Here is a 12703-nt window from a genome sequence, read left to right as displayed (position 1 = left end):
GGCCATTCTCGCTTCCCAACACATCGATAGAAGGTGCTGGCAGGCATGCCACCATGCCTGCAGCACCTTTCAGCGTCCCCTTCCAGCAGCTTCTATTACAGTTTCTTACGTACATCAAGCTTTCCGAGGTGACCATGAAACGCAATCAACCTTTCCAGCAATGAATCTTGATGGTTGGTTGATAGAATTTTCAACAGGGTCCCCAGTGTCTGGAGGACTAATTGTCGATTCTACGATTCCGCCGTTTGCGGCAGGTTGTTTCCGCTCCTTTGGAGTGAGATGCCTTGTACCTCTTCCTTATTTGTTTACTTTTTTTAATATTGCTGTGCGTGGGTGGGCGGTGGCTCAAGAAAACACTTCCTAAGTGCCTCGCTTTAGCTTTTCGCCGCGTTGTATATTGAGATGGATTACCTACGCGCCCATTCGTGCAGTACGTTTCTTTCCACTTGTTTTTTCTGTACTTCCTTCTTGTACGCTTTTGAAATCATGTGTCCACGTGATCACAGCGCTCCCTACGAGCCTACACATACCCTTAATGGAACCCCCTTCTACCTCACTTGAAAAAGGCTGTATCCCAGCCGCAATTTCGTATTAAAAATTGCTGTTCTTCGTGGTGATTCTAATTTAATATACTATTCAGCTTCGAAGCCCTGTACTGTTATATATATATATATATATATATATATATATATATATATATATATATATATATATATATATATATATATATATATGTGTGTGTGTGTGTATAGCAGGTAAGCCGTTCCGGACTACCGTAGCAATAGGTCAAACTTGGGTGCAGACACTTCGAAGACACTGAACAAGGGTTTTATTGACCCAACAGTTTCGAAAGGAGAAGAGTTTCGAAAGGAGAACCAGGGACTTGTTCATACATCCTGAGAAATCTCCCGCTTTCCCTCCTCGCCGTAACATTATCATTCTCTTTTACAATACCCAATCCTCTTCCCTCGTGCATATAGGTCATGGCTCTCGGCTCGCTGTTCAAGCTCGACTAGACCGCCAAATAAACGTCCCTGTTTACCCGGTGCTCAAGGGCCTTGCAATATAAACAGAAGCCAATAACGATAAGGGACACATAAGGGGAATGTTAGTTTGTTAGTTTATTGCTTCATACAGATAAACTCGGGAACAGTGTAATTATTGTATATAAAACGCAGTTGAAGAAAAACGCATCCATAGTAGGGAGCTGTCGGATGCATGGGGATGTGGGAATTTACTATCGGACGCCTTAAAACTTCGGCTATATGGGCGACTGTGGTTTCGATGACCTTCTGCGGTATATATATTTAGCACAATTATCCGTGATGCTTGAGGATGGTAGTCAGCGCCGCTCTTACAGCACGGGGAGAACGAGAAGTTCGGTTTTAACCCCGCCGCCGCCCCCTAGGGGGTTTACCTCCAGGCTTGGGTGTTCAAAATAAATCGCGTTGGCGACATGATGACAAAGGCCACAAAACGAGCCATTTCCCTCCCGGTGGCAACCTCTAACACCATGTTATCAGCACTGGGAGTGCTCTAATCATACAAGATCTGAAAGAAGCCTATCCCACAAATGAAACGCGAGACTCGCAGAGACGCCGTCAGGGCGCCTCTTGCTTCATCGCCTAGAAATCAAACAAGACTGCACTCCGGAGTAGAATCGCAAACTGCCAGAGTTGTGGCGGCGCATTGTCGGCGTGCGTCCCGTTCTCCATAACAAAAAAAACACCACACGAACTCATAAACTAAGCAATCGCTCGGCCCCTAAATGAAAATAAGGAAATAGGCAAAGTGTGTTCTACGTTGATGTGGCAAAGTTATCTCACCTAGGCTTCTTTACTACCGCTGTAATTTACTGGAAGCAGCTTGTCGATCGGATTTCCTACCGAGCTCTTAATTTCGCGCAAGATAGGGCGATAGCCATAACGTGTTCTACCTAGGGTAGGATGTCAAGGACTACAGTCACGTACTCTCGCCGTGCCTGTGCAAGCTTTTAATCGAGCAAGGTAACATCCTTGGCTTCGAGTATTCAAAAGCGATTGTACGGTTCGTAAACCCCGCACCTAAAGAAATTGTGTGGTTTCCGGGGCATCCACGCCTAGTAGGTGATGAGACAGCTTAAGCGCATGCCCGAGCGCTCACCCACCGGGTTCTCACCTTTGTTCTCTGAGTTCAGATGTTAGCAAACCTTCTATGTGGTTCAAAGAAACCGTTAAACATCACTGCAATAACCGCATGCGTTTTCCAGTCCCTGCAAAGGGTCTGAGCAATGCCGACAAGCGAAAAATGCGGCACCTGCATAAAAATACACTTATGAGCCGTGCAGTGGTCACGAAATTCGAACCTAAAACAGATGGGCAGTGTCTGCACGGGGGGGGGGGGGTGTCCAATGCCTCCGACATGGCGGGTGCATGTCCGATCAACCCTGCATTATCCGAGAACCCTGCCCTACCAGAGAGGGAAAGCGGCCGCCCTGCTCAATTTCTCTGACTGGAGTCTGAAAGATCTCTAACTCGACGGGCCAAGGCACCGGCCTGGACCAATGGGGTCCGAATTATGAACTGTACCTGCACGGAGGCCCACAGGTCTAAATGTCTTTCATTCCTAACATAAAATAACGTTCCACTCCTCTTTCACCTCCAACTTGTGTGTGGAACACATCCCTCTCGGCATGTCACGGCTTAATCTGATGCCAGTAAAGACCACAGGCTTCAAATCAAAGGTCCTAGGGGTTGCGGCTGTCGGCGACTTGTATACCGCTCCACGGGCCCGGGTGCCCGACCTCTATGCGTGTCGGTCGCAATCCACAGGTCATCGTCTGCCATTTAAACGCGGAATATCTTCCTTCACTAGGCTGCTGTCGATGGCAGTTCCTGATCTGCAGACGTCCAGAGAACGCTTGGGTTTTCACTGCACCGTTCTGCACAGAGGCATTGAGAATTAATTCCGTCGGCGCCACGTTCCTTGCGTGTTTTTAATTCTTCTTTATTTTCTACTCGTGCTGGGTTGTGGTAGATATTTGTCTTTCGTTGGTTTGCATGCCAAGGAGATGGCCACTTGGGATCTAGAAAGTTTCTTGCCCTTTTATTCCGCTTCCGAACCAAAGAATATAAGTATTTGCATAGCAGTACCGCATCCTTTCGAATTCAAGGCATCGACTCAAGCAAATTCTGCTCCGTGGTTATGCTGAAGAGGTATTATGAATTCCTCTGGACTGGGACTAATCTCATCAATTTGGAATATGGGTAAAAGAAAACCAGGCACACGTAACCTAGGTGTTGATAATAACCTCTCACTGTATTTTCACATTTATATTTTATTCCGCGCTATTATTCACAGCAAAGGGAAACGAGCCGTAAAAATCAACTACCGCTTTCCCCAACCCCGCGAAAAACTTGTGCTGATTTAACAATGAACACTAAGTTAACGAACAAGGCTAGAGGAAAACTCTTTTTTTCACTGTACTAAAACCGGTACATTGCACAACATCAAGCGAAGGGCACAAATAAATTTTCATGGACATTTTGCAGAAAGCTTTGTTAGCCCCTGCACGGGGCACCTTGAGTAATCTTGCTGACGGTATTGGTGACACCACGGACCCCGGGCCTCCTACTCACACTGTAACCGACCATGGTAATGAGTTTTAAGGTGAAGATCAGAAACCTCAAATGGTGACCGTCGGAGCCCAGGTCAAGCTCTGCCGGATGGGCTCCCGGTTTGTTTACCAGGCAGGGAGCTCCGGAACCTCTCAAGTTATCAGGGTAACCCGAGCGCCCAAAGTACCTCCGCCCCCTGCTTCTATACTATGCTATGCGGTATTTTCTAACCCGCCGCCCCCCAAACGGGATCGGTCCCCGAAAACGGGCCGCACCGAAGTATCTTTTCCACCTTTCCCATTCTTAAACTTCCCTGAAACGGATAACTACTCTCGATTTCTTGTCATGGAATTCGTCAGCCCAGCCCACCCTCTTCCATCGCAGTCAGTCTGCTTGATCACAAAGTATCTTGAAGCCATAATAAAAATAATCGTAAGGCCAAGAAACAAAGGACTGGCGAAATCCTCATCGAGATAAACGACAAGCAGCTGTCCACAAAGCTTCTAGCTCAAACTAGACCGGCTGATCTGGACATCAGGGTCGCACCCCTTAAGAGCCTGAACAGCTCGCAGGGTGCAATATTCGAGCGAGATCTGCTGAACGAAATGGATGCGAATCTCCTTGCGTTCTTGATGGATGAGGGCGTCAGCGCCGTGAGACGCATCAGCATCCGCAGAGACGACAAAGAGATTCCCACCAAGCACACCATCTTGAGTTTTGATTCCGCATTTTTTTTCACAACATGTGAATGCAGGCTTTATTCGGTACTCCATCCGTCCCTGCATACCGAATCCACGCGGCTGTTTTAAATGACAGTGCTTCGGGCATGGTGCAAACTCTTGCCGTGGCCGAAGAACCTGTGCAAAATTCGCGGCATAAGATCATCTGAGCGACAACTGTCCATCCGACACCCTCACTTGTGTGATCTGGCGTGGGCCGCAGGCCGTGTACTTCCGCAAATGTGAGAAATTTTAATTCGAGAAGAAGTTCATCAGCGTCAAAGTAACTAAGAACATCTCCTTCCCAGAGGCTGGAAAGAGCTTCGCCTCTTTCCCTTTTGAGAAGTACGCCGAAGCAGCTCGTGTGTCGGAGTCGGAGCAGTCGGAGTGGCGTCGGGTTTCCACCAGTGGTCACTGCTGTGGGAAGTGGACACTACGACGTTGGTCCGTGCCCACGCACCACTCAAGACCAGGAAAAAGAACTGTGGAACCAATAGCCAAGTCAAGATTTGAGTATGTGTTGTGTCCTATGTTACTATATGTACGCTGTTTTTATTGAAAAGGCATGATCTAGAGGTTGTTAAAAACCTGTCCATCTGGCCACCTCGGTCATCCGTTGGTGTGTTGTTCAGTGTGTCTGACCTGGTCCCGCCCTAGCCCTCCACTGGGTTGCTTCAGTCAGACCAACCTGCCACAACAGTGCCTACTAAGGCAGCATCGAATGTGGTGCCAAGCGCTTAATTTGGGACCATTGACGCTCCCGTCTTTCCCTCCCCATTCTCCAGTGCGTTGGAGGGTGCCGAGGGGATGGACACTGGGGACCCCACATCCGCTTGCACAGCAACCGCACCGTTTGTTCCACCTCTGGAGCCCCCGATGCCCTCGGCGGTAGCGGGTAAAACGAAGGGCCCCCAAAAGGGGACCAAGTCCAGCAGCCCGGCCCGTCGGGCACCCATCTGACATCTGACGACGAGATGGATTTTGGGCCGTTCCTGCTTGCAACGCAGCGCAAAGAGCGGCCTCCGACATCCAAGCCAACAGAAAGGCCCAAAAGCCCATTCCGAGAGTACAAGCCCTGAATGAAAGCAAATGGACACAGACACTCCAGTAATCATTAAGACTAAATAATAGGAACAGAAAACATCAGTTTTTTTATGGAACTGCACAGGTTTCCTAAAAATCTTGACGATGTGTATGAGATGCTGTGTGCCTATCAGCCAAGTGTCATGTGTGTTCAAGAAAGACACCTCAACTCCAATCACAGAAATTCCTAAATAGGTACATTGTATTCAGAAATGACAGGATTGACTGCACACCCTCCTCGCGTGGTGTGGCCATTGTCGCCAAAAAATCCTTTTCATACCACGCTGTCACTTTGACCACAGTTCTTGAGGCTGTAGACATCCGCAAAATCATATATAATTGGTTGATAACGGTGTGCTCCATTTACGTTCCTCCTGATCATGCACTTTCTAGCTCGGACTTCGAGGGGCTGGTTCAAGAGCTTCCCGAACCATACACTCTCAAAGGCGACCGGAATGAGCGAGAATTCTCCCTGGGGCTCCTCACAAACGGATGACCGAGGTGGCCAGATGGAGATGTTTTTAACAACCCCTAGATCATGCCTTTTCAATTAAAAACAGCGTACATATCGTAACATAGGACACAACACATACTCAAATCTTGACTTGGCCATTGGTTCCACAGTTCTTTTTCCTGGTCTTGAGTGGTGCGTGGGCACGAACCCACGTGGTAGTGACCACGTCCCCACTTCAATAAAGTATATAGATAGATGCCCAAGCAGTCCGTATTGCAAGAACAGCTATAATGAATCAAAAAAAAGTGAAGTACATTCACAGAAACTTCCAAACTGCACCACACATCCATAAAGCACCTACACGCGGAGGAAGCAGCGCAACTCATCACAGCTCACATCCTTGACGCCGCCGAGAAGTCCATTGCCCACACAGCCGGTGCCCCGCGCAACCAAACGAGGCCGTGTTGGAATGAGGACTGTACACGGGCGCGAAAGGCCGAGAACTAGGCGTGGGGTATCCTCTGTCGGCACGCAACATCGCATAAACTCATTTCTTTTAAACGGGGAAAGGCGTTTTGGGAAGCGGGTGTGTCGGGAGGCGCAAAGTTGGCCGCCCTTCGTCACTTCCGTCTACTCATACACCGACACGCACAAAATCTTGACACGAATGCGCAAACTAAAAGGAGAACAGACACACAGCCTGCCCCTTTTACGTACTACAGGTGCCACACTCGTAGACCAGGCTAACACACTCGCAAAACACTTCCAACACGTGTCCAGCTCAGCACACTACACTAACACTTTCTTGCAGTACAAAAGCTCCGCAGAGAAGCCCTTACATGACAAGAGCAAGGAAAAGTTACTTACACCTCTGAATTCAAACTTTATGAGTTCAAGATTGCTCTTGCCATTTGTAAGCCTTCAGCTGCAGGGGCAGACATTACATACACTATATTACAACACCTACGCCCAGACACTCTTGAGACACTCGTAAACCTATACAAACAAATTTACTTTCGGGGCACCTTCCATTGTTTTGGTGGGAGGCCATAGTCATGGTTTTTGAAAGAAGAGAAAGACCCTTCCTCTCCCTCAGCTCTAGACCCATAGCTTTGACAAGCTGCCTCTGTAAACTTCTCGAGATGATAAACCGTAGACTCGTATAATTTTTTGAGAACAATGGTCTGCTCGAGAGCTGCCAGGAAGGCTTCCGGGTAGGGTGATCCACAAATGATCAACTAGTCGCATTGGAACCATACATTAAAGGAGCCTATATCCACAAACAGTACTGCACGACCGTATTCCTTGATATCAGAAAAGCTCATAATAAGGCATGGCGTTATGGAATTTGTGCAGACCTAAAATTGTATGGTGTAACAGATAACATACTTTAAACTATCTCGCGCTACCATTCGTGTAAGAGTCGGTGCGCCACTCTCAAACGTTCACGTGCAAGGGAATGGCGTACCTCAAGGTGGCGTATTGAGCTGCACGTTGTTTATAGTTAAAATTAACTCTCTCCGAAAGGCATTGCGCCAACCAACTCCTGCTTATTGATGTAGATCACGTTCAAATATCTCTTATATCATGCAACAAATCTATATGGGAACGTCAGGTCCAGCTTAGGGTTAACAAACTTGTCCGCCGGGCAGACCTAAATGGGTTTAAACATCATCCATCTAAAAGTACATGCGTTGTATTTTCAGAGACGCTGAATGCAAGCAGACCCTCACGTTAAGCTCCATGGCGACTCAATTCCCATAAAAAGGAGCTGAAGGTTTTAGGTGCAGTCTTAGATAAAAAACTCACATTCATTCCACATGTCAAACAACTAAAGCATAAGTGCCTCAAAGCAATAAACATTCTTAAGATCCTGTTACACCTCTCCTATGGTGCGGACAAGCACCTCCTCTTGCGTGTCTTCACAAACTTGGTATGCTGCCGCTTGGACTATGGGAGTGTGGTTTACGGGTCGGCATCAGAAACAGCACTGAATATGCTTGAAACAGTGCTCCACTTGGGGCTTCGCCTCGCGTCCGGCGCTTTCCGTAGTAGCCCCAAACAAAGCTTATACGTCGAGTGCGATAAATGGTCCCTAGATCACGAGCGAACATATATGGATCTTCTTTACGTGTTTAAATTTTCTTCAATAACACACCATCCTTTCAAACCTCTTATTTGTGATATACCCATGTCCCTACCTATACTAAACCGTCCGTCAATCTCTGCTCCGTTTTTACATAATCTTCCCACAGAGTCATCTTAGAATAATCCGTCACACAAAGGTGACAAATATTTCTGACAGGAAGCGTGAAGATTTTCTGTCACCTTTAAAGACACCTACATATCAACCCTATCTAACATTTTACCACCCTGTAGCTTCACCCAGGGTCATGCGACTTGTCTTTGGTAGCAGTTGATAAAAACGAGTGCCCAGAACTTCAATTCTTCGGCACTTCTGGTTTCTTCAAGAGAAATAAATCGTTCCGAGTTTTTTAGCGATGCGTCAAAAACAGCCCTTACCGTGTTGTGTGCGGCTCACGGACCTCATCTTGGGGCATCTAATACCCTGAACTCGACAAGCAGCATCTTTACGGCTGAAGCCTATGGCATTTTTCTGGGTTAACGCACATATTCTATATTTAAATCCCTAACTCCATCATCTTCAAAGATTCATTGAGCATGGTACGTGCATTGCTATCTAAGCACTTTTGTAAACATCATGTTATTCATTTATTTTATAAAAGAATTACGTCAGCATAGGCCTTAGATCTTGAAGTGACCATGTGCTGGGTGCCAGGTCACTCGGGGATCACCCGAAGTGAGACAGCACATCCAATGGCCGCTGGTGCTGCAAGTAAAACTACAGCTGACATAACAACAATAGCTTACACCGACCTTAATTCACACATCAGACAACACCTTCACCAAACATGGAAAGCACGCTGGAATGAACAGACAGACAATAAAGTGCATGTTATAAATCCACTGTTAGGATTATACACCACTGACAAACAGAGAGACACAAAAGACACAAGCTCGAAAACGGGTAGGCCACACGCATGCAACACTCTCCTACCTGCTCACAGGATCTCCAAGACCCTTGTTTAACAGGTGTGAAGACTGCCTATCCGTGATCCATGTGCGACTTCAATGTAAAGTACTCCACAAAACACGACACAAACCCTTCGTCGACCTCTAGAGACAACACAATCCACTTCACCCAGAATATTGTTAGCGGACGATCCCAATATTCCTCTACAACGCACCTTTGGGTTTCTTAGCGACATCAAGTTTTTACACCTCATCTCCCAACCCGCATCATTTTTAAACATTATTTCATGCCACGCACCATCAAAATCCGGCCTTCTACACATCGTCAGACATCGTCAGTGTCTTTTAGTTATTTCAGTTGTGTTTGTTGAATGATTTTACAGTTTACGTTAACATCCGTCATACCTAACCACCATTTTCGAGCCCGTTGCCCTAGTCGGCCTTGCCCTATAAACATCCAACCATCATCATCTCTCATCACGTTTTGTTAGCACTGCGTACTTTTGGTTTCAAATCACGAGACGACCACGTTTTGAGTTATCATAATGTAGGCGAGAATTGTTAAATTCTTGGGACTTTCTCGTTTTCCGTTTTCTGGGAATAATGCCCACCTTTATTGAACGTTTGTGCTATATTCTCAATCTTTCGGTCTTTGTAACAGCATTTGGGGCCCTAAAAGCACAAGTACTCTTGAAATTTGTCAATATATATTTCGAAATTGCCGTCGCACAGACGGCTAAAAAATTGTAGTATTTCAGAGTAGAGCTCCTCATTACAGGAAGCGTTAATAAACACCTCATGGTATGCCATGAACTCTACTTTATAGGACACAATATCCAGAGGACGGGCATGAAATATGCATGATAGGGCAGAAGGGCTGCCAAGACAATTGTCGGATATTGGAAGTGGGCTTCCTTGCAGAGTGTTATTTTGGAACGAACGGCAACGAATTTCTCATGTTTAATGTAAAGTCATAGTTCGTAGCGCGTCGATGTAAGCAAATATGTAAGCAAATCGGGTGGCTTAGGCCCCTATCAGGCCACGTCCGCCTTCAGTTGCAGCCTCCCTTTGTTTTTGTAAAGAAATAAAAATCAAATACTGAAATACTGAAATGTTATGTTGGGCACACGTTTTTGTCTGTGTTATTGGCGAGATACGCGGAAGCCAATATGAAAACTACGTTCTTCTATAATCAAGAAACGATATTTCCGAACTTCGCCTAGATTTGTTTATTTTCGCTACGACACCAAGCAGACCAGATTTCTTTATTTTCGTTACGACACCAAGCAGATAAAACAATTGGGGAAGAAGGTGAGATCTGCCAATTATCTTCCAAAATGGAAAGGCGTAAGATGCAAACGCTCGAGCGGCAGATCACTGAAGTCCTACCTTAACCAGCATGCGGTGTAAAGAAGTTTTTTAAGGGCAAAAATTATTTCATATGTCGTTTGCCATGAGTTTTGCAGTTCGCCTCCAAGCTCTTTCTCGTGGCACATGGATAAGAAAAGCGGCAAAGGACACGTCTGTGGGATAATGACTAGGTTCAGGGTAAGGCGTTGAAATTCAGAAAAAGGAGCTCCAACCCCAAAACATTTGCTTGTTATCTCGGAGTGCTAATTGAGTCTCCTTCGTTGGCAGGTTCGAAACGCTTTCTTCCTTATTTTAGTCACAACTGTTCCTTTTCTCAAAAAAAGCAGCAAATATTTTCCACACTTCAAAAAGCTGCGCCTTCCATTAGGAAGCTAACAGCGAGTTCCGAAAAGAAGCTCATTGCCGCAAGCTGACCTTTAAATCCAACAACATAGACAAGGACAGTTACCTCTGTGTTTCTGTTAACATCTTATTTCGAAAATCAAAACGGGAAAGAGCAGGATGTCAACAGGAAACGTGTTTGGAGCTCGCAGAGACCGAAAGGTATCAGCAAGAGCTAATAATATTACAAGAATGCCGGGCTCATGACGTGTGAGTCGACGATGTATTTGCGTCGTATTTAAAAACAGATTCATCCTTGGTGACATTTAATTACCGCTTTAAAGCCTCTCCATTTTGAGGAGCAAGAAAGGGAAGTGAAAGAGGACGTTTAGCCTTCTGAACCAACTCAATAACTTTAAGCATTAGGCACTTCTGATATATTTTGATGCCGCATTTCTGAGTAGTAGGAAACCTTTGGAAGGTCAGTAACGATAGGCGGCTGAGACTCGCCATCCCTCACATATTGCTTACTGTTTAATACTTTCACAGGGAGCGTCATATAAATCATATACCTGTCGATAAAATCTAGATGGTTGTTTTTAGTCATTGAGTATTGCAGTGCCTTGTGCACTACAGATTTCAAGAAATTATCCTAGCTTCAAGGGAAGGAAAACCGCAGTAAACCTTACAGGCCACAGCGGGAAGCGTGTACAGTGTTGTTTAAAAAAAATAATGTTTTCTCCTTGAAAGGAAAACATGGTATCAGAAAGACAGTTCTTCCCACAAGGACCGCCAAAGCACTTCTGTAACCATTGTTTTGTACCAGAAGAAACTTTCATATTGTGGGCAATTCTGTATCCTCACCGTAAAACGTGCCTTAGTTTAGGGAGAAATGTCATTGTTGGTTTTGATATAAACCATTTATTAAAACCAGTAATTTAAATCATTATAAGGCAGTATCTATGCTTCTGGTACAGGCTACACTTGTCATGCGATCGCCGCGGTAATGAAAGTATTTTCGTTCTATCTTGTGCATGCGAAGTTGTAACAGCGCGAACGTTCTACTTGCTAGCTGTGCGCTTTCAGGCCTCAGAGCATGGCAAATAAATTTCTTTTTCGAGATAAAATATTTCAAGTTCTTAGAAAGGGAAACTTTATTGCACTACAAAATCTGTCTACCGGTACTTGGGCTCTCCTTATGTGACGGGAAGGTGCAGCTTTCACTTTAAAGGACCTTCCAAGTGTCGACAGGCGCTGAGCAAAACCAGAGGTCAGTGGACTCACACGCGAGTCCACTGACTCAAACGCATTTCTCTCAAACTCACGAGTCAGTTGTAATTTGAGTAAGCGGGAAGCTAGTGTTGCACCAAAGAGTGAGCCAGAGTGAATTTTGGCCAGACTGAGTTTGTGTACGCCTGAGCCAGGGTGCGTTGGGAGCCAGTTTGGAGTTCGTCTCTCCCTCCCGTCTCCCTCCCCATTCTTCCCGTCACTCCCTCCCCATTCTCCAGTGCGTTGGAGGGTGCCGAGGGGATGGACACTGGGGACCCCACATCCGCTTGCACAGCAACCGCACCGTTTGTTCCACCTCTGGAGCCCCCGATGCCCTCGGCGGTAGCGGGTAAAACGAAGGGCCCCCAAAAGGGGACCAAGTCCAGCAGCCCGGCCGGTCGGGCACCCATCTGACATCTGACGACGAGATGGATTTTGGGCCGTTCCTGCTTGCAACGCAGCGCAAAGAGCGGCCTCCGACATCCAAGCCAACAGAAAGGCCCAAAAGCCCATTCCGAGAGTACAAGCCCTGAATGAAAGCAAATGGACACAGACACTCCAGTAATCATTAAGACTAAATAATAGGAACAGAAAACATCAGTTTTTTTATGGAACTGCACAGGTTTCCTAAAAATCTTGACGATGTGTATGAGATGCTGTGTGCCTATCAGCCAAGTGTCATGTGTGTTCAAGAAAGACACCTCAACTCCAATCACAGAAATTCCTAAATAGGTACATTGTATTCAGAAATGACAGGATTGACTGCACACCCTCCTCGCGTGGTGTGGCCATTGTCGCCAAAAAATCCTTTTCATACCACGCTGTCACTTTGACCA

At 46.2% G+C, this 12703-nt stretch overlaps 1 protein-coding gene across 1 annotated transcript in view; it reads left to right on the top strand.

Moving 5' to 3' along the window:
* LOC144148317 (uncharacterized) overlaps window positions 1-1016 on the top strand; it is a 32194-nt gene extending 31178 nt beyond the window's left edge. Inside the window, exon 11 of the mRNA XM_077679871.1 lies at window positions 981-1016. Coding sequence (XP_077535997.1) covers window positions 981-1016 — 36 coding nt within the window. The remainder of the gene's footprint in view (window positions 1-980) is intronic.
* Window positions 1017-12703: the final 11687 nt, after the last annotated feature.

The sequence above is a fragment of the Haemaphysalis longicornis genome, unplaced genomic scaffold (genome assembly GCF_048455015.1).
Source record: "Haemaphysalis longicornis isolate Haplotype H1 unplaced genomic scaffold, Haemaphysalis longicornis Haplotype H1 scaffold_8, whole genome shotgun sequence".
NCBI lineage: Eukaryota > Metazoa > Arthropoda > Arachnida > Ixodida > Ixodidae > Haemaphysalis > Haemaphysalis longicornis.
Note: the sequence above shows the minus strand (reverse complement) of the source record. Positions and strands in the feature narration are given on the sequence as shown.